The following is a 20,896-nucleotide window of genomic DNA, read 5'->3' on the forward strand; positions in this document are numbered from 1 at the left end:
GGTGTGGTGCTTTTGGAAGAATATGACCAATAATAGACATCAGACGACAGCTTTACTCGTGTTTCTGACTGTCGTCTGTTGGAGCTGAGGAGTTATCGTAAGACCAAACGCCAAGATACCATGATGGGAGAAACCTTTACAAACGTAAAGGGTATGAGTATACGAGGTCAGTCACACGATCTCCCAGCCGATTTCATTTCGCTGTAACGTTTCCTTGACTATGGGGATTTCAAGTCTTATTGTCGTGCTTGTTGAATAGATAGGCGCCTGTGGTGTTAACGCCAAGCTTCAGCTATTATAGGTAACATTAATTGCACTAAACCATACATACGACCATACCTACCAGAAAATACGGGATCCCGTCCGCTCTCCCATAGTCAAGCTGGTAAGGGGCGGATTAGTAGTTGGGTCGGTGACGACCAGCGAATCCCCGCTGTTGTATGTTTTGCCTTTTTGGTCTAGGGCTCGAGGTGGGCCCATCCCTGCGCCTCAAACTACCTTTTTGTGAATGAGATTCTTTAGAACATCTGTTCTACTATTCTTTCCGATACTTGCGTATGCGACCCAGGTATTCGATGGTTTGACAATCGAAGAGGAGCTTATCACTGCTGGGTTCCAGTGTAGTTTTCAGTCGTGAATAACAGAGCTAAGATCCAAGTATAAATTCAACCCAGTTTGGACTACAATTTTGAACTATAACATGATCCTCGAGCTATAATCTATAGAAACAATCTATATCTAAACAAGATCTAGTTAGCCCTACCTTGATTGATCCGAACACATCAAAGTCTAGCCTCTTGAGAAAGATCACAATGCCACAACAAGGATACAACCCAAATTGCGAGTCTTGCGCAGGTACAGGGTGGTACGATGTTGAAATAAAGTGGTGCGCTTACGGCGAATGTAGGAATGTATGGGCGCATTGCAATGACACCGGCCATACTACTTCTTGCGAAGATCAATATCGGGTCACATTTCGGCGCTTATGCCCGTGCCGTGCATGTCATGGGACCTTGGTATGTTTGAACTACTATAGTCGCACTGAGCAACGCCCGTGCAATTGTTGGGGAGAATATTGAGGTTGGAGGCAAAGTGGCGTTATGATTGAAGCAGAATGAAGAGCGGAATATGTATCTACTATAGCTAGGACCTACACAGGTCTATAGAAGAGAACAAAAAGATCATACCCAGGAGCCAAAGTGAATATTAGGCTTGGACAATAGGCTTACCACGTGTTAGTGATGGTTGAACAGTTGGTCGAATGTGGATAGATCAATTGTAGATCGATAAGAGTATTGAAGCTACCTATGGAACGAGATCCCGAAGCAGTTGCACAAGTGCCTTTGTGACTCGATTGAATGCCTCTATGATCTTGATCCTATATTACACCCTCTCAGCCTCGACGACTCTCAACTCGATACTTGACTTTCCAACGTTTTCTCCAGTAACGTGCTGCGGCACCTGGAAAGTACGGAACTTTCTCGCCGCAAGTTTTTCGTTGAACTGTTGAGAACTGTCAGTAACCAGTAACCCTAAAGACAAAGGTCCTGCACGAAATTGACTCACCATAACATCAATCTCCTCAAGTGTACGGCCCTTGACCTCTGGCAGGAAGAAGTACACCCAAGTCGCACTGATCATGCATGAAGGGAACCATATGTACCCATATCTAGGGCCCCAATTCAAGGCGCTCGGATTAATAAAGTACGGTGCTGTAAAGGTAATAAGCCAAGCCCCGAGGAACCCTGCTGCTGCTGCAAAGCCAAAAGTATAGCTTCGGAGGCGCTGTGATGGGATCTCTCCGGCCACAAGCCATGAATATGGAGCAATCATTCCCTGAACGTGGCTGGTCAGTCTTTTATCACTGCAACACGATGGTCCCGGTCACTTACGTTATAGGCCACCATATAAAGGCACGAAAGCGCGACGAGTACCTTACCAGTGACAATCTCGCCAGGGTTTCTATCGTACACCACCGCGATTATTAGTTGGAAGAAGCCAGCTATTACCAGACCGCCGAGGAGGAGAACGCGACGTCGTCCGTAGCGCACCACGATAAAAGCATTGATGATCGTTGCGGTCATGCCAGCCGTGCTGAGAACGTTGCTCATGGCAAAAGGATCTTGGACTTGTGCCATGGCGAAGAAATAGGCTTTAAAGGCTATCGGGTTATCGTTAACATGTGAATCGGACCAGCTTTTGATCGATACTTACCGATTATAAACATGGATCCCGATGCAGCTTGTAAAAGAACCGCACAGACCGAAATCATAGTGCGTCTTCTGTCGACTGGATTCTTGAACATGTCCAGCATTCCGACACCACTTGACAGAGTCTTTTCTGTATCGATAGCTTGTCGTATCTCGGCCAGCTCTGCATCTATATCGGCTCCGTCGGGTCTCAGCCAGCTCAGGGACTTGAGACCATCTTCGTAGCGCCCTTGAAGGATAAGCCACCGCGGAGACTCGGGAATGAACCAGAGAGCAAGGAATATGATGACAGGGACGATATAAATCATTCCAAGAGGTATCAGGTACGCTGAGCGATCTGGGCGCTTGGCAGTTGTCCAGTCGATGATCGTTCCGATGAGCGTTCCCTGTACGTCGACGGTTAGCATACCATGTCTATCAATCGGTATTCCCAATACTGACAAAGGTTGTGCACAGATGGAATGCGGTCAAGAATAATCCTCTATACTTAGCCGGACTCGTCTCCTGGATATAAAGTTGGGAAAAGGTCATGAAATAACCATTAGCTAGACCAATCAGCAAACGACCGAGATATAGCGGACCAATATCGGTCGTAGTCATCATGATGATGTTGGAGACGGCACAAAGAAGGCAAGCCAGTCGAAGACACATCTTCCTGCCGAGTTTTGCGGCAACGAACCCAGCCAGACTAGAGCTGATGAAAGCACCCAGGGTCATTAGTGAGGAGATGAGCTGTTGCCTGGTGGTTGAAATGTTCCATCCGATCGCGGTCGTTGGGTCTTCGTAGCCATACACCTGGAAAGATGAAAGTCAGTAACATTGTCTTGTAAGAAGCCCAAATACTGCCTGTCTTGACATTCTTACCATTAGAAAGCCAGGCATGGCTTGGAGTCCTCCAATAAGTCCAAAGTCGAGTCCATATTGGAAAGGAGAGAGAACAATGATACCACAGGCCACGAAACACCGCCAATGGGCACGTATTGTGTCTGGTGAGGAAGTCATTTCGAAGTGCTTATCGAAAGGTTCAAAGGCAAGGTCCGAGACTTGGACTACATCTTTCCTTCTTTCCATATCAATATATCGACTCGATAGACACAACCAAGATGCTCGCAGCTATACTACGTTCGTTACAACGTGCCGATCTCTTACCAGCACAAGTATAGACGGGGTTTGATCCTTAACCGACGTGCGGGGTGCATAGACAAGGCTAAGCTAGGAGTAACATTTCCAGTGTTTTGGTTGTATTGCTTGGCATAGCCTAAAGTGTCAGACAACTGTCGGCTTTCTCAGATTTCACCTATTGTCTTGCTTGAATGAATCATGAGGAACTCTTGTGGTTACGAATCTGGGAAGCCACATGTCTTCCTAACAAAGTAAACATGTGCCTTGGCTGGTCTAGACTTGCCGCCAAGTGACTCTTCCATCCCATCTCCAGCTCCCAGCTGCACTTTTCTGCGACATGATTGATCTTCTGCATGCATTGCCAGGTTGTTGTTCGCCGATTGGTCGCTTGCCAAGCAGCCAACATGTTGTTTGCTAACAACTCAATTGCCGACTTAATTGCCGTGGCCATTTCCGTTATTATTCCTGGTTGATATCTTGGCCTGATCTTCCCCTCAATATGTGTTATCGACGCTGATCTTGACCGGTTTATACTGACAAAGCAATTACATTACAACCATAACTGCGGGGTTATGCAGACTTGCATCAGATATCAAGAGCCAAGGTATTTGAATTGTTGAGTAGCTGAAGGTAAATGCTGCGGAGTGATGCATGGCTTACAGCTCAGTCCATCACGAGATGCTTTCGATAGAGCTCCGTTGTTGCACGACAGATACTGCGGTTAACTTTACCCGGGTGTTTTCTATTGGCTACTCTTATGGTTGAAGACGCGAAATACCCCACGAATGTTTATGACACGAGCATGACCTATTGGCTTGTTTGCTACTAAAGGATGCTGGTTGCAGATCTAAACCGAAGTGTGCGGGGAAACAGCCCGGATATACAAACCTCGGCTTGATCAAGCCAGGCGATCGATATCCGGCTGGTGTAGACGGAAACTTAAGTGACTAGTGTGTTGCTTGTGGCATCTCGAGTCTAGTCACAGTCCACAAACCAGAAAATGTCATCAAACAAGTCAGGTATTAAAGTCGTTATCGTCGGTGCTGGTTTTGGCGGGTTGACAGCTGCTATTGAATGCCACAGACAAGGCCATGACGTTGAGATTTACGAGTCCTTCCCCGAACTCAAGGTTCTGGGGGATATCATCTCTTTCGGTGGAAATGCGGGCAGAATATTCCATCGATGGTCTGACGGAGAGATAGTGGCCAGACTACGTCCTCTGTGCATCAACATCCAAGACTACGGCTTCAGAATTCACAAATGGGACACTGGTGAAGTCGTTTATCACCAAAAGCGACCACCGCCTAACCCTGAAGCTCCTGTGCTGAATGGCCATAGAGGCGAGCTGCATGAGATCATATTCAAGTATGCGCGCGACGAGCTTGGTATTCCAATACATCTTGGCCAGCGAGTGTCCGAGTATTTCGAGACTGAATCTAATGCTGGAATAATTCTGAAAGGCGGAGAGAAGGTGTGTATAGCTTCCTCGTCCATGTTCCCCAGTATGCTAATTTCGAAACAGATCGTTGGTGATGTTGTGATTGGTGCAGATGGAGTGAGATCCAAAGCCAGAGAGCTTGTTCTGGGTTATGTCGATAAACCCAAGAGCAGCGGATATGCTATTTGGAGAGCATGGTACGTCGTGCTGTACTATAGTAGATCTCAAGCCAGCTAACAATTAAATCAGGTTCTCAAACAAAGACATGATTCAGGATCCTCGTACCAAGGAGTTCTGCGAAAATGGCGATACATTCAACGGCTGGATCGGGCAAGACGTCCACTTCTTATTCTCAACTCTGAAAGGAGGAAAGGACTGCTGCTGGGTTCTAACACACAAAGATGACCATGACATTGATGAGTCATGGTCGTTCCCTGGGAAGATCGAAGAAGTCCTAGAACTTCTCAAAGACTGGGATCCTACCACAAGAGCGATCGTCGAGAAAACACCTTCGGTCGTTGATTGGAAGCTGGTGTATCGCGACCCGCTACCAACTTGGATCAGTCAAGAAGGGAGAATTGCGTTGCTTGGAGATGCCGCTCATCCTTTCTTGCCGACGAGCGCTCAAGGTGCGACGCAAGCTATGGAGGATGGCGTGACCATTGCAGTTTGTCTCAAGCGCGCCGGTAAAGGTAATGTTCCAGGAGCGTTAAAGGCTCATCAGAATCTCAGGTAAGCGCGCATCCACGTATGTCTTTGTCCAATGCTACTCTTGCTGACCATCATCAGATACGATCGCGTCCGGGCGGTTCAGAAAACTGGAGAGTCAACAAGGGATCTCTGGCATAAGGCGGATTGGGACAAGGTCAAGAAGGATCCCACTAGCATCGGGTTCCCAAGAGAGGACTGGATTCATGGATTCGACGCCGAACAGTATGCTGAAGAGAACTTCAATACTGCTTTTGGGGAGGCCACTACCGTTAGCGACCCGAGTAGGGGCGTTTTGCAGGAGATGCTTCCAGTGACTGAGGTTACTGGCTAAGAGTCCAATCACAGTTGAAGCTCGCTGACCTTTTGAGTATTGCGGGGCGAGTAGTCGTGTGATGAATGAATGGAAGTGATCAAACTCACAGCCTGATTGTTGTTGGGAAACTATCTATCTCCCACTGCGTCGAAGCATGACTTATACAAATAACAGAGAGCGCCGTGACCATTATTTTAGCTGACTTCTCAAGACCTAGCTCGGTCAAAGGACCTAAAACTGGTGCGGTACATCGTAAAGAAGATAAGAAACGACATTTCTAACGCATGAGAGCTCAGTATCATGCGCTGCATCGGGGGTAGCTTTCTTCCATGTTCGCCACTAAGCCAAGCCATCCTGCTGTTCTTTCGACCCCTTAGCCAAGTTGCAAGGATCTTTCATAGGGCTCAGCTGAAATGGTTCGATCACTTCGATAGTCTTGTTTAGTTTTGTCTAGAATGCCACAAACAGATCCATTATTGCTTTTGGGCAACACTAGCGCACAAGCTATTGACAAATACCCTTGGCGGGTATCAATAAATTGGATCACAGCTCTAGGATTGGGGCTGGCTAACAGGGCTATAACTACTCCGGTGGTATTTATTTCGTCCGGATTTATTTTCTTTGCTTTCCCATTTCCACTCGTTACTCACACATCCCTTAATTGATTAATTCTCATTATGCGCGCTTTCGGCCCTTGCTATATCATCACTCTGGCAGCCAACTTGGCCGTCGCCAGTGTTTGCAAACCCCGGTCTTTTACCAATTCATTCATTAAATCTGTTATCCCCACAACATCCAATGTCTTGTCCGCAACCACCACTGCCGTTGTCGAGACCAATACAATGACCACTGCTGTCGATATGACATTAACTAGTCGTTTCCCCACAACCTCCGATGATGACACCAGTGCAGTAGCCACAGAGACTGAAGCATATGTTTCCGAATCGCTGTTCACCACGAGTGTTGAAACCACTAGGGCCCCTGACCCAACTACCGCTCTTCAGTCGGCTACTACTGGCGATTCCTCCATCACTCTTGATGCTACCACTAGTATCGCCACCACCACAAGCGAATCTGCGTCGGAGCCCATTCCTACTTCCAACATCGTCGCCTCTGGTGGGGCGGTCGATGGGAAGATTCTAACAAGTAACCCTGGGATGTATTACCATATGGGATTTGATATGAATGAAGAAGTCAGCATGACCCCTCTCAAATACCAAATGGAGTCTACCACTGGTTACCTGCGGGAGGCTAGTGGATCTTATTTGTGCATAGTGAATGGGCCACGCCAAACCCTGTACACTGTCACCAACTGTCCCCCCAATACCATTGTTGAGTTTGGCTCAGTCTCGTTGATCAGTTGCCTGCGGTCAATCGATAATAAACTCAACTGCCATGCGCCACTTGAAGACTGTCCGTGGGGAGGGAGTTGTACACCCATTGAAGACACTGTTGGGCTTTTTTATTGGATGTGGGCTCCTTGGGGAAAAACTCTTTACATGGGCTTGACTGGTGTTTCCCAACCCCCTGAAGGAATGAACCCCATCGAATTACAACTGAGTGAGCTTTGAATAATAAAGCGACTTTGCATGCAAAGATGTCTGGGATTAGAGAGGTCTGGGAGACGGAATATGCTGGGGCACTTGTCGTCTTTAGATTTGTCTATGATTGGAGACCTTGAGCTCTTTGTCAAGAATGCATAGAAGAAAGAACCTTATCAGTTTTTACTGGCAACTTTAGTCGCGATCGGAGACGAGATACCCTAATCCACTAATGCCACAAACACTCTATTGTGGAGTTGCTCCAGAAACTTGTCCAAAACAACGATTTGCTCATCGCCGAAGTCTCCGCTCTTGCGATTTTCCTATTGTCTTCTGGAGAGCTTGTCGGATGTCGAGATCTTCCTGGATCATAACCAACATGATACTGGCTTGGTGAAGCTGAGCCATCGAATAACTTGATCGGGCCGCGTGGCCTAATGGCTAAGGCGCTAGATTTCGGTTCACCGATATTCAATTCTCTAGAGATTTCAGGTTCGACTCCTGACGTGGTCGATTGACACAGTTGTTCTTCTTTTTGGTCGATTCTCATGTAAATATTGACGCATGGTTAACATTGCTTGCTATAAACAAGCCACGAGCACTACCAATCCTATAACACCCCAGAGACTCAAACCCCGTCTCGCACGTACGCCATTAGAAGTTGCCTCAGTAGAATCAGCCTCGTCAGTGATAACAACGACATCACTGGTAGTACTTGTTGCTTCGCGATCTTCCTCAGAGTCGCTTGTAGGCGTTGCTTCAGCTGCAGCAGCGAGATATTTCTGCCCTTTCGTGATAGTAACAGGAACCCATCTGAAATCACCATAACCTGCCATTCGATAGAACCCATCGTAATCCGTGCCCGTCGACCTGGGAAACGTTGCTGTCTCGCCAAAGTATGCGTTTCCACCGATATTGACTGTAGTGCATATGCTAGCATATGTCCTGCTCATCTCGCATTGCGCAGAGTACGAGAAGCCGCCATAATCACCATCAGGCTCTTCGGCATAGATCTTGCGAAAAACGCCGGTAGCAGGGGCCCCAGAGGACAAAGTCTTATCGGCCCATGGTCCCACGACAAAGGTTTGGGATGTTACATAACAGTCTTCCGATGTGGTATACTTGTCGTAGTTGCAGTTGAGGATGAAAGTGGTAGCTGTTGGATCTGCTCCAATGACTTCAGCATTGAAATGGCCTGAGTACTGGGGAAGAAGAAGAGAGGTTGTTGTGACGGCAGACATGGTAACGCGAGCGTATGGAAAGAATTGATAAAGAGTCGTGGAACGGACGTTGAAGAAATTTATACATGCTCGCTTGAGGCTGGCAGGGTTCTTTAATGTTGTTGGTTGTTAGTGGACATGGATCAGCCGACGTTTAATGAGCCATGATCTTGGCATTTTGGTGTTTGACGAAACCCTTTTTTACGCCAAGTTATATCTCGATATCAAAATGCCAAATGATAGCTGAGAAGTGTATCGTTTCCCGTTTCAAACGCAGAAATCATCTCTCTACTTCAAGCAAGTTTCTACGGATAAGTCTTTTTAAACTGTACTCTCAACCAGAGAAACAAAAGTCAATGCCCGCTCGGATAGTGCCCGCGTGTTTCAATTACGTGAATGCAGAACCAACAGTCACAACCAACAGCAAGCTACCCATGCAATGGATGGTTCATTTCCGCAAAGTGAAATACACTCCACGCACTTTATTCTAGGAACAAGGTATATGCGAGTCATTACAGCATTGAGAAAATCCCATCGTGATGGAAAGATTGCAAGTCTCGAGGGTGGTTCGCAAAATCGCCGGAATCAGCATCTACCCGAAAAGATCCCCCATTTTCGGGTCTTCGGAACAGTGCAACTTAGAGCTCGAGAGGCATGGAGAAGATTAAAAGAAGATACGGAAACACCAACTGCATATATAAGAAGGGGCCGATTTTCGGACGATGAGTCCTCTCGTCGAGTGGCTAGAACACCTGGAACTGGTGGCAAAAGGGCGCGTGATGGAGTATTGATAAGAATTGAGCCAATGGTAGCGTGCCAAAACTGCTGTAGTGGGTCAGCTATCGCTAATTAGGAAATTTTTGCCGTCTTATTCCAATTTTGTTGTCAAAAAAATGGAGTGAATCAGTCATTCGGACAATAGACACGAGAACTCTGCGAGAAATATGAATAGATTTGATGCCCCTATGATTCCAGTGATCTAAAGGTTGAACTTTCGATAAACTGTCTGAGAAGTGAAGGTTTTCCTCAATAAAGTCACGCATTTAAACATCGATGAACCACGATCATATCATGGCTTACTTACCACTTACCCTGCGCGTTGCTATGTTCAATGCCGATACACCAGTACCCAACGTTCTGGCCAAGCGGGCGCCATCCTACGGTCACATCTTTCACGAACTGCTTGTCAAATCAGCTTCTCGCGTCGCACCCGGATTAACTATCGAGTCTGAGTATTTCGACGTTCATCACGGCCTGTATCCTGAAACGGTTACCGATTTCGACGCCATAGTCATCTCTGGATCTGGAGCAAGCTCTTACGAAGACAGGGACTGGATCAGAGAGCTAGACGCCTACGTCGCCAGAGTTCATACTGAACACCCACATATCAAGCTCTTTGGAAGCTGTTTTGGGCATCAGATCATTTGCCAAAGCTTGCTCCGTGAATCCGGCATCTACGTCGAGAAGGATCCCAAAGGGATGGAAGCGGGTGTCCACGCTATTCAATTGGAAGCAGACTTCCTCAAAGCACTCGGAAGCTCACAGACTACAACTGAGCTAGACGGACCTCCCACGCCAATGTCTGAAGATTCGCTCCCTTCTATACAAACAAGAGATAACACAAAACTGCGGCTGCAATTCATCCACGGCGATCATGTCAAGATCCCCGAAGACAAGACGCTACCCCCAGACTGGCTATCCATGGGTCGAACCGATCACTGTGCATTCCAAGGTGCCTATCAACCGAATCATGTGCTCACGTTCCAAGGACATTTCGAGTTTGATAGCTTCATCAACACAGAGACTTGCAAGGCTTTTGGTAAAGCTTGGAGTTGGGATCCGGAACTGGTTGCGAGCTCGATCAGGGCAATGGAGAAGGACGACGACTCGGAGGCTGCGGCGGATATGGTAATGCGATTCTTGCTTGAGGGTCGTGATTCTGTGTTGAGAAATGGAGGTTTGGTGAGTCCTCCGCTGGAGGATTAGATGTATGTACTTCAAGTTAACCATGGCTACCAATTGACCTTATGAATCTATGTGTTGAGTTGTCATCCACCCCACTGAGGCGTGCTTTCAATTCCAGATTGAGTAACTTTGTCAGCAGGCGTCGACTACTGCCAAATCAGGCGAACGAACCGAAAGCCCGCTCTTACACAGACCAGTGATATGTTCTAATGGCAAAGAAGTTGCAAAGTGTAAACATCCGTCTACTGTGACTCCACAAATCATCACCGCGGGATCATTTACCGGATTTTGCAAAACAAGGAACTTTGAAATACCCCGCCTTGAAGTATAAAGACCAACGCTGAGAACTCAATTCCCAGTTTGTTCCCTGCCTTACCACCTATCATATTGTATCCCACTGGATTCACCTTTAAACATGAATTTTAAACTGTTCTCAAGCGTTGCGCAGCAATCTCTCTTGCCACTGGACCCGTCGTCAGAGCCCTTTGAGCTCCATGCCGTGCCAGGACCGGATATCTGGCGAACACCTGCCTGCGCTGGAGGCCGAGATGATTTCAACGGACCTATCTACGCGACTCCTTTATTCGTCAATTCATTCAAAAGTGCCAAGGTTACTGTGTCAGCGGACTTTGTAGCCTCTTACTCACAAGGCGGTCTTATCCTTTTCCTCCCTGACTCCGAACCATCGCCGGATGCTGCTGGAAACATTCGCCTGTCCTCGTCGCCAGGAACATGGATCAAAGCCGGAATCGAGCACGTGGACGACGAGCTGTTTGCCTCTGTCGCTGCTGGCAAGCCCTACTCAGATTGGAGTTTAACAAGATTGGGTGAAAGCACCGCCACTTTTGAGATGGAGAAGATAAATGGTTCTCTTTGGATCTATGTTACTGGATCTGACGGAAGGCGCATGCCATTGAGAAAATTGACTTGGGTCTTTGATATGGAGCCGCAGAACAAAATTTGGGTTGGTGTCGCTGCTTGCATGCCTAAAGGCGATGGAACGACAGATGGCGGCTCGTTATCAGTTACCTTTCGGGATTTCTGTCTAAAGGTCGAATAGTGGGAACGGGCCGAGGATTGCCAATGAAGAGGGTTAAATCTATAAGAGGGGAAATAAAGTATATACAGACAGTGCACTATCTTCATCTTCCCGTCACCATTCATCATGCATCCCCCAATCGCGACTCCACAAGGCTAGCAGGGATTGTAACTACATATCAACTCAGTAATGTTATAAGTAGAGATGGACACAAAGAGCTGGCTGTTTTCCTACCAATAACCTTTCCGAAACGCGATCTAGGGATACAGCTATAGTTTCCCATTGACGTTTGAGACACATTTGAACCCATTATGAGGAGACAATTGCCGTCTTTTAGTCCATCTGGCTCGAATGAACTCAGCCCGCTCCTCAAGGTCCAACATAGTCCGAGGCAGTACAGAATACTCAAAACCTACATCTTCTAATAGCTCGCAGAAGTCTCGAAACACTTGCATCCATTCCTGTTCACTGCAAGGCATCAGTCGCACTACATCGTCCAAGAGCCAAGGGGTGCCCGCTTCACAGACCACAATCAACGAGTTTCCCATTCTCGCTTTGACCTCTCTCCAAGCAGACTCCAGCTGGAGGTCGGCTACCGCATCAGCAGAGACATATCTTTTAGTATATACCAACGGATCGAAACCGGATCGATCGGAGATGAACCATTGGGAGCTCCGCAAAGCTTCATCTTCTGCAGAAGCTTGAGCTTCAAGAATGAGTTTCTGTAGGGCGAGACATCTAGTAGTTGACGAAGTGATGTCTTTGGCCGAGAACTTGTGCTTAGTGAGAACGGATCTTGCGACCTCAGAGATAATACCGGGGGTTCCAACTGATGAATCGGCCGGCCAGCTCTGCAGGTTGCTTTGTAGTTTGTTCACTAGTGTCGTTTTCCCAGTAGATTGTGGTCCGATGATGTAAATGTTTGGAATCCCAGTTTCTGAGGACATATCGGTTGCTTTAAAAGGTTGTGTGATAGACAATCTGACCGGGAATCCTTTGTGGAAGTGAGGGGTTAGGAGCGCGTAAGCATATCTGTGTTACACAAACACTGGCATCTGTTGGTTCAGTTACTGATCTAAAATAACCTAGGCACTTTATGCACATTTAGACCAGCAGTTAGGCTTTCTTTATTCTGGCGCCCTAAGCCTTAGAAGACAATGACGCGTCGAGCGAGATAACAACAAAGCCCAATCACAACAAGCCGTTCCAGCCTCAGGCCTCACTCAGCCAATGTACCACTTTCTCCTCCTCAATTGACTTTGGCTAAGAGAAAGCAAAAAGTCACAATGCCGACCCAGGGCGACGCTAAGAATTTGCAAAGCTTCCATCATGTCTTATTACCGACTTTGCACCTCGACGATGATGCTTGGAACTTCCACGTTCCTGGATTCCCACCTGCTTCAAAACTGGAGCAGGCGGGTTTTATCAAAGCCATCAGTCTCCACTCAGACCTGAGAGAACTACGCCATTCCATGACTCTCAACCTCCAACCCAGCACGCCGAATCGCGCCACAGCAAACGCTCCCCTAGATCGCTTCGTCGTCTTCTCTCTCGATGGTTTCCGCCCACTTGTCCGAGGTCCGGCATCTGAACAAGGGCCAGCTCCGGATCTACAGCCTCGCACCAGTCAAGAAATCTCAGATTACAGTATTCGATGTTTGAGAGCTGGCATCACTTTGAACACCGTGCACTACAACTTCTATGGGCACAGTAACAGTCAGCTGAAATCGAGATCATGTTTCCTCATGGCAGCCTCAAAAGAGGAGATCTCGAGAAGGACCGAGGCTTTGGGTGACTTCACCAAGATGAAAACGGTGGGCAAAAAGGCAAAGCGTATCGGCCTCCTTTTCTCCTCAGCAGAAACCGTTATGACCATCAACCCGGATCGGTGTGAAGATATTCCCGACATTGAATCACCCGACTATGTTTTTACTGATGGTTGCGGACTTATCGCGCCAAAGCTTGCCCAAGAGCTGGCGCGGCGAAGTCAGATACTCTTTCGGGATAGCAGGTACACACCATCTGTTTTTCAGATCCGATACCGTGGATACAAAGGCGTTGTTACGGTGGACCCTCGTATGGCAAAGCAAAAGGCCTGGCTGAAGCTTCGCAAGTCCATGAAGAAGTTCAACGGCGGCGATGATTATTCGTTCGCCGTCGTCGAGTACTCCAAGGTAACATATCACCGGCTGTTTAATCTCATACGAATCGCTGATGTCACTGCAGCCCTTTTCCTACGGATATCTCAATGATGAGACTATCATCCTTCTTCACGCCCTCGGCATCTCCCAAGAGACACTTCTTTCCAAACAGCGTAACCACTTCCGATTGCTCGAAAACGCCCAAACCGACTTCCAAGGCGCGTTCCGCTTCTTGAGCTATATCAACCAACCTGCTCTCGCCGAACGCGTGCTCCTCGATGGAGACGAGAAGATAAAGCCACAGATTAAGCGTCTCGTCAATGCTGAAAACGCCAAAATGCTGAATAAGAGAGATGAACAGCGATGCCGTGTCTTTGTGCAAAAGTCACGACTTCTTTTTGGGGTATGCGACGCTTGGGATATCCTGAAGGAAGGTGAGTGTGCCGTTAAGGTCACCTTCGAAGAAAACGGGCGGCCATTTGCTCTGAAGAATACCGAGGTTGCTGTCATCAGAAATCCGTGTCTTCATCCCGGAGATTGGCAGAAGCTCAAGGTTGTTGAGCGTCCGGAGCTAGCGCACCTTGTGGACTGCATTGTGTTTTCAACTCGGGGGAAGCGACCGGCTGCAGATTGTATGTCGGGTGGTGATCTCGACGGTGATAAGTGTAAGTGATATTTCTTTACTATCCTCACAACAAAGGTTTACTGACGCGACCGAGTTTTCGTTTGCTGGGACCAGGATCTGATACCATCAACCGTCTCAACCCCGGCTTTGTATCCGGGAACCAAAGAACCTATCCTTTTCCGCCCAATTACTGACGACGACCGCCTCGTGTATTTTGCAAAGTACACCAATTCCTCTCTCGGTCAAGTCAAGAATATTTATCTCGATTGGGCCCGAGTTACTGGTCCTATGAGCGCTCAATGTCAGGAGCTGAACCGTCTATTCTCACAATGTGTAGACGGTGACCGGATCAAAATCCCAGAAAGGCTGCGCAATCCTCCTAGCAGACCAGAAACTACGCCACCATTCATACTCGACGTTCTTCACAACGATGGGGAGAAGAGGGTACATGATTTGTCATTGCCCGCACAGGCAGATCCAACAGGATATGATGTTGATGCTATTCAACTCTTGCTTGCTCGGGATAACATAGCTGTCAGCGAGTTCGAATGCATCAAGTGGGCCCAGGCATGGTGTTCAAAGAACCGGGTGTCTTTCGATAACCTGCTGCATCTCTTCGACTTCAATGCTCTTACTGCGGAAGAAAAGGCGTGGGTTCTCGCTCATGTCCCACCATCACGTACTGTGCCCGCCCTGATCACCAATGCTTTATGCTCGTCTAGCGTACTGGAGAGAGGTGAATTGCAACGATTTCGGTTGGATCATGCTGGCATCAAGTGGAAAAGAACATACGACTCTTCCAGGGACCGCCTCGCTACCTTTCATGATGCCATGTCGACGAACTTGGAGATGTTCCATCGCACCCTCATCGTTTTCCAACCTCACGAACGGTTATCCCTAGCCATCTATATACCAAAGAAAGTCCAGCGCTCACAAGACTGTCAGATTGACAACGTCGGTCGACTCTTTGCATTTCCACACTCACAGGGACCACAGACGCAGCATCGTTTAGCTTTGCCAACCAAGATGCAGTACCAAGTATACTGTGATGGTAGTTTGTTCCAGTTGTTCGAAAAGAAAAGATCTAACTCGTGGGTTTTCCTCTCACGAACAGGACAGAATGATGAAGAATACCGAAATATCCACAATCAGGGAGACAGAAGACAGAAACAGAAAGTGGCGATCGACAGTGGCAAGCAAGCCGAGGTTTGCGCGAGCGTAGCACTGGACAAGTTCAGTAGGAACCTCCAAACACACATCGGATGAGTAAACCGATCACCAGTTACCGCTGCAGTAAGCCTACTAGCAGATCTTAGTCTTGGAAATCATGCGACTGACTTCATGTAGGAGATTTACGTCATCAGCAATCGAGATGTTGCATCCATGCAGAATCTTGATCTCTGGCTGGAACAGGTTGATACTATGGAGACGCTGCCACTGTTCTCACAGGAACCAAGCGAATACACTATACCGACGCGCAGTGATGTTCTCTCTCCATCAGACCCATCGTGGCTTATCGAAATTATGACTCACGAGAACTTAGAGCTGCTCGCAGGCTTAGAGTCGGTGGATCAGTACAAGACTGTCTTCAGCAAGGCTACATCAGCTAGCGATAAGGGATTCTTATTGCGATGCTTCCAGCATCTCTTAAGTAACATCGATGATGTCGCTATTGAGTCGGATGCGTTGGTGCCGACGATGATTGAAACCTTGTCAATCGAGCCGACTTTGGCTATAGCCTTCGTTCCTTTCTTAGAAAGTCCCGACGGAGTACAGCATGAGGATGTGGCTGTGCTATTGGAAACCTCACTCGTACCAATCCTCCGATCATTTGTTCTCTCGGCAAATACCATGGGTCATCTCATTTTGGACCCTTTGCAAAGGATTCTGTCAAATATTCCTCTCGGTTCTTTGTCTCTAAGCGACCTTGCAGACATCATGGAGCTCGCAGCATTGACTTTGCGGTCCACAGATCGGGCGCTGGAGCTCTTTCTCGACTGCCTACAACCCAACGCGACACGATTCATGACGGCTGACTCGAGTTTGGTTCACCACCTACTGCGCAACTTGAGCGCGATAGCGTTGGATCACATCGAAGAGGCGAACGATGTGGCAAAGTCCTTACCAGGTCTTCATGAAATGAGGTTATACCCAAAAAGTAAGGATGGCACTGTTGTTGAGATCGATTTCAGAATTGACACGACCGGTACGCCCAAGAAATCATCACATGTACGATTGACGGCTGCTTCACTGCCTTCAAATGTGCTTGTGGGCACGAAATATTCCATTGATGCACTGGTGGAGTTTGCCGAGACTGGTCGTGCGCGGTTCAAATGTCTTCATCCCCTTCCCTCGTACTTTGCCGAATGTTTGTGGGTTCTAGAAGACTGCGGCCCTTTTGTAACTTCAAAGTCCATGATCGATGCAGTCAGGGACCTCAACGTTTATCAGGAACAGTGTTGCGGAGTAGCAGATATGATTTTGGGCCTACCGTCACTTTCGTCACTGTTGCCTGCCTCAACGGATACATTCAGGAACATATCCCATCTGAATGAGAGCCAAAACAAAGCGATCCAGCTATCCCTATCAAGCCCGTTGCTTTGCCTCTGGGGTCCCCCAGGGACTGGGAAAACCGCCACTATCGTTGAGATGATATGTGCTTTGCAAATGGCTGATGAATCGGCCCGTATTCTGGTCACGGCTCCTACACACAACGCAGTGGACAATGTGATGCGACGCTATATTGCAAGGCTAGAAAAGCAGCCTCTAGGAAGGGAGTCCGAGCCCAACGTCGTGAGAGTCTCTACCGAGGTAGGTCGTATCCGTAGTGCCAGGATATGTTAACGTTGATGCTAATTTGCTCCAGGTACGCAAGGTTGCAGACGATCTGCGACGATACACATGTGATGCTATGGCCGGACAAGAGATCTACTCTAACCGCAAGGCACTGGAAAAAGCGACCCAAATGATTCGGAATAGCGATACAGTATTCACAACGTGCATTGGAGCAGGGATTGGACTACTGCGCTCAGAGCAATTTGACACAGTTATTGTTGATGAGGCATCTCAGCAAACGGAACCAACATCTCTAGTGCCCCTTGTCAAAGGCTGTTCGCGAGCAATACTGGTCGGCGACCACGTGCAACTCCGGCCTACCGTCAACCCGACAGCCCTTGCACTGGATTTTGATGTCTCTTTATTTGAGAGGCTGTACACCAACGCTAAACTGAAGGGTGACCAAGGCGTAAGTACACTCATGCTTGACACGCAGTATCGGATGCATCCACAATTATGCGAATTCCCTTCCAACGAATTCTATGATGGGAACCTGAAGTCCGGGATCAGTATGCCAGATAGACAACTTGGCGCATGTGATTTCCCATTCCCCAAAATAACAGGAGCAGGGGGGCAAAATACTCGCGCACACGACAACGTACGAGCTATCTTCATCAATTGCGACTCAACGGAAATGCCAGGCCAAAAGTCGAAAGAGAATCGAGGTCAGGCAGAGCTCTGTACACAGGTTTGTAGGCTCTTGATTACCTCACCTAGCCAAGAAGATAGCGGCCATTCAATCGTGGTGCTCACACCTTACACTCGACAAGCCGACGCTCTGAAGCGTATGCTCCCTAGCATATCACAGAAAATCGAGGTTTGCAGCATAGACGGATTCCAGGGTCGTGAGGCCGACATCATCATCTTTGTCACGGTGCGGTGTAACGCGCACCGTGAGATCGGATTCCTGAAGGATGTGCGTCGGGTGAATGTTGCTTTGACGCGTGCTCGGTCGGCGCTTATTGTGATTGGAAACCGAGCAACGTTGACGGGCGGTCCAGCAGATGAGGAGAGCTCGAAGATGTGGGAAAGACTATTGGGAGTACTGACAGAAGTGAAGTTGGAAGTGCCTGTCTCAGCGTAAGGCGGCAAGATAAAGTGGCCTAAGTGCCAATTTAAACCAGCTCAAGGTGACCAAATTCCTTCGTTTCTTATGCTGTCAGTGGTCAACTTTCATGACACCCTGACGATCAATACAAGCTAATCACTTGGCTATGAACGAAGGAGGTCAAATGAGATTGTTCGTTCTAATCCAAAACAGACTTTATTCCTCAAACTAGCTGTTAGGTAAGGGAAATCAAGCATATACCCTTCTTGTGTATTGCTAATCCAGTTCCTCTACGTCAAATTACGTGATGTCCCGCTATTGTCTTATCGCCTTGCCCTTTGATAAGGGACCTTGCTCGCCATGACGTCTACATGACAGAAAGTACTACTTCCACTCATGACGTGCACCAGAGCCCATGGCATGCCATGTCTTCCAAATCACTGTTTGCGAGCCATTATTTCGCTCTGTAAGAAGAGTTAATATCTATCTTACCAACGAGTGAATATTATACCTCTCATTGTCTTGTCGACATTAATTATCACATGCTGTTCCGCAATATCCGCAGCATCGTCCGGGAATGACCCAAACTTCTTGTCCAGCCAGAGCACAAGTAGGGCACCTTGTTCCTGGTGTCTTATTGACAGGAGGGTTGATGGTTGGTTGTATCATGATTGCTATGGTTGAAAAAGAGTGTTATCAGTGTTTGAGAAGAGGATGGAATAATGAAACTCATAACCGTACTTGACAGAACCATTTTATAGATGACCAGCCCTGTACCTTGTTAAATCTTCCGAGACCCTTTTTTCAAAGTGTTGCGTGCATACTCTCCGATGTGGCCTGGATATGCAAGGTGATTGTATCTAGATCATCTGCAGCCACCAACAGCCAACAGCAAACATGGATCGAAGCCATGTCTCTCAGCCGCAAAGTGATTGACCTGTGGGACCGAAAGATTAGTGATCAAGCAAGTAGGCTATCAATCTTGAGATCTGATTTCTTACCTCACCTAGGGAAGCTTGTAATATGATGGCATGTGAGATGCTTCTTACTTTGAGATAGGTATCCAGCAAGAGCTTGTCCTTCCGAATCTCTATAGTCCAATTAAGAATCTATATGAAGACGGTCATGGCTAGTAAACGGCCTCAGGGTCCTTTGCTGCATAGGACGCCAATTTAGAGATCCCACCTACCTGGTTCTGTCACTCCAATTGTCCGTGCGACGACGCCGAGTATGTCACTCGGGACTTAGTGTCCGCTGTCTAGACGGCAAACGAATCTCCAGCAACCCTTGTGAGGTCAAAGATTCGTCCGCGATCCGATGGGCTTGTGATTCCACCACCAATCCCACATAAACAAGGTACCGATCGCCAATGCTTCTTATTTTCCGATTCTGGTGTCTTTTCCCTTGCGTAAGCGTCCGATAATCATCGGAGCTGTTGGCTGTGCTGGATCTGAGACATCGATGTGACATGTCGTTTGTCTCAGCCTGTTGACCGATTCGGCCTGCGGATGGTCGTTTTACACCAATGATCATCTGTAGATGCGATTTCTATGACTCCAGTACCTTTAAAAAGGTCATTGGATTAATTGCTTTTCTGGTGAGTCAAGGTGCAGCGAACCTAAGAACACCGTGTCCGCTCTAGTATGAAGCAGTAGCTATCGAAGCTGCTGAACTATAGTTGGGGGGATAGAAAGAGCTTGACTTACAGCTGCCTCGATTCTCTCTGTTTCAGGGTCCAAAATACAAATTTCCAAGTATTAATTTCCTCAGGATAGTAAAAGCAAAGAAAGATGCAAGCCCCAACATAGGAAGGCAGACAGACTACTGACAGCCACAAGAGCAAGCAAGTCAGTTCTAGCCATTCGTCCATTGGGGTGGATCTATGGATCACATTGATGTTTCGTAAAAAGGGTCGCACACGAGATTTGTCTCCTCACCGGTACGTACAATTGCTCAGGCCATCGTGTAGGTACTCGAAACAGCTTGGCAATCAGGGGATCTCCCTGCTTACTCCCTAGCTTCCGTCGGCTGACTATCAAGATCGCCAAACGAAATCCACCCTGGCGTATCTATCCGCGACGGTTCACGTAACTCATCCTATGGGATCGGGCAAGCTGAAAAGGAAAGCCAGACTACCCAAAGGCTACAGAAGTAATTGAAACATATACGGGAGCTTGTAGCCGTTGGGCAGGGCTATAGATCAGACGCTGAAGATGATGCATCAAGGATAGAAAGAGAAAAGAGACAACAAGTGGATGTACCTCTGGGAAGATAAAGACAAGCAAGGGAGGCTACAGGTACTCATCGTCTTCTGGTAAGCTCTGTGAATACGATCTATGCGCGTAAAGCCCAAGACGACTGATCTAATTCGTAGAAAGGTTTGAAGGGGGGTCTACGCATCACAACCGAGGGACCCGGGATGCTTTTTGTTACCGTAGTGAAGAACAAGGTCATCCAACACTGTGTTTTGATCATGTACAAGTCGATGACTGGGCCACTCAGGAAAATTGAAATAACTTAAATAAACAAGATCATCCAAACTGGGGATGTTGTGAAGGTAGAGCAAACCATTGATAGGGTTGGGCCAAGTTGGACAACGGCCCCTCGACGCTCGGGATAATGACAGTCAAAGTTTTCATTAACAAAGTTACACTTTTAAGATTTACAACATACCCAAAGAGCAACCGA

General features: G+C 47.7%; 8 protein-coding genes and 1 non-coding gene across 9 annotated transcripts; 6 read left to right on the forward strand and 3 right to left on the reverse strand.

Annotated features, from left to right (window-relative positions):
- Positions 1–1,383: 1,383 nt before the first annotated feature.
- Positions 1,384–3,212, reverse strand: B0J16DRAFT_404300 (general substrate transporter; the record flags this gene model as incomplete). Its single annotated transcript, XM_046132787.1, has 6 exons — positions 1,384–1,503; positions 1,567–1,836; positions 1,893–2,161; positions 2,215–2,596; positions 2,652–3,005; positions 3,075–3,212. 6 exons carry the CDS (start codon positions 3,210–3,212, stop codon positions 1,384–1,386), a joined length of 1,533 nt encoding a protein of 510 aa, XP_045978897.1.
- Positions 3,213–4,332: 1,120 nt separating this feature from the next.
- Positions 4,333–5,914, forward strand: B0J16DRAFT_404303 (uncharacterized protein; the record flags this gene model as incomplete). Its single annotated transcript, XM_046132788.1, has 4 exons — positions 4,333–4,803; positions 4,855–4,967; positions 5,020–5,502; positions 5,560–5,914. 4 exons carry the CDS (start codon positions 4,333–4,335, stop codon positions 5,810–5,812), a joined length of 1,320 nt encoding a protein of 439 aa, XP_045978898.1. The 3' UTR covers positions 5,813–5,914.
- Positions 5,915–6,424: 510 nt separating this feature from the next.
- B0J16DRAFT_348792 (uncharacterized protein) lies at positions 6,425–7,674 on the forward strand. Its single transcript, XM_046128795.1, has one exon. It carries the CDS (start codon positions 6,472–6,474, stop codon positions 7,363–7,365), a length of 894 nt encoding a protein of 297 aa, XP_045978899.1. The 5' UTR covers positions 6,425–6,471; the 3' UTR covers positions 7,366–7,674.
- An 84-nt stretch (positions 7,675–7,758) lies between these two features.
- On the forward strand, positions 7,759–7,848 carry B0J16DRAFT_t278. The gene has a single exon. It is a non-coding gene; the product is annotated as a tRNA-Arg (tRNA).
- On the reverse strand, positions 7,795–8,785 carry B0J16DRAFT_183037 (uncharacterized protein). Its single transcript, XM_046122657.1, has one exon. The coding sequence runs from the start codon at positions 8,574–8,576 to the stop codon at positions 7,917–7,919; it is 660 nt and encodes a 219-aa protein (XP_045978900.1). The 5' UTR covers positions 8,577–8,785; the 3' UTR covers positions 7,795–7,916.
- Positions 8,786–9,626: 841 nt separating this feature from the next.
- B0J16DRAFT_388384 (class I glutamine amidotransferase-like protein) lies at positions 9,627–10,541 on the forward strand (the record flags this gene model as incomplete). The annotated part of the gene is made up of 1 exon (XM_046131740.1): positions 9,627–10,541. One exon carries the CDS (start codon positions 9,627–9,629, stop codon positions 10,539–10,541), a length of 915 nt encoding a protein of 304 aa, XP_045978901.1.
- A 197-nt stretch (positions 10,542–10,738) lies between these two features.
- B0J16DRAFT_183040 (uncharacterized protein) lies at positions 10,739–11,704 on the forward strand. The gene has a single exon (XM_046122658.1). The coding sequence runs from the start codon at positions 10,936–10,938 to the stop codon at positions 11,578–11,580; it is 645 nt and encodes a 214-aa protein (XP_045978902.1). The 5' UTR covers positions 10,739–10,935; the 3' UTR covers positions 11,581–11,704.
- B0J16DRAFT_183041 (AAA domain-containing protein) lies at positions 11,705–12,511 on the reverse strand. Its single transcript, XM_046122659.1, has one exon. The coding sequence runs from the start codon at positions 12,504–12,506 to the stop codon at positions 11,829–11,831; it is 678 nt and encodes a 225-aa protein (XP_045978903.1). The 5' UTR covers positions 12,507–12,511; the 3' UTR covers positions 11,705–11,828.
- A 4,977-nt stretch (positions 12,512–17,488) lies between these two features.
- Positions 17,489–18,712, forward strand: B0J16DRAFT_348800 (AAA domain-containing protein). The gene has a single exon (XM_046128796.1). It carries the CDS (start codon positions 17,582–17,584, stop codon positions 18,242–18,244), a length of 663 nt encoding a protein of 220 aa, XP_045978904.1. The 5' UTR covers positions 17,489–17,581; the 3' UTR covers positions 18,245–18,712.
- The last annotated feature ends 2,184 nt before the right edge of the window (positions 18,713–20,896 follow it).

The sequence above is a fragment of the Fusarium flagelliforme genome (genome assembly GCF_020744385.1).
Source record: "Fusarium flagelliforme strain FIESC 12 MPI-CAGE-AA-0113 chromosome Unknown B0J16scaffold_7, whole genome shotgun sequence".
Lineage (NCBI taxonomy): Eukaryota > Fungi > Ascomycota > Sordariomycetes > Hypocreales > Nectriaceae > Fusarium > Fusarium flagelliforme.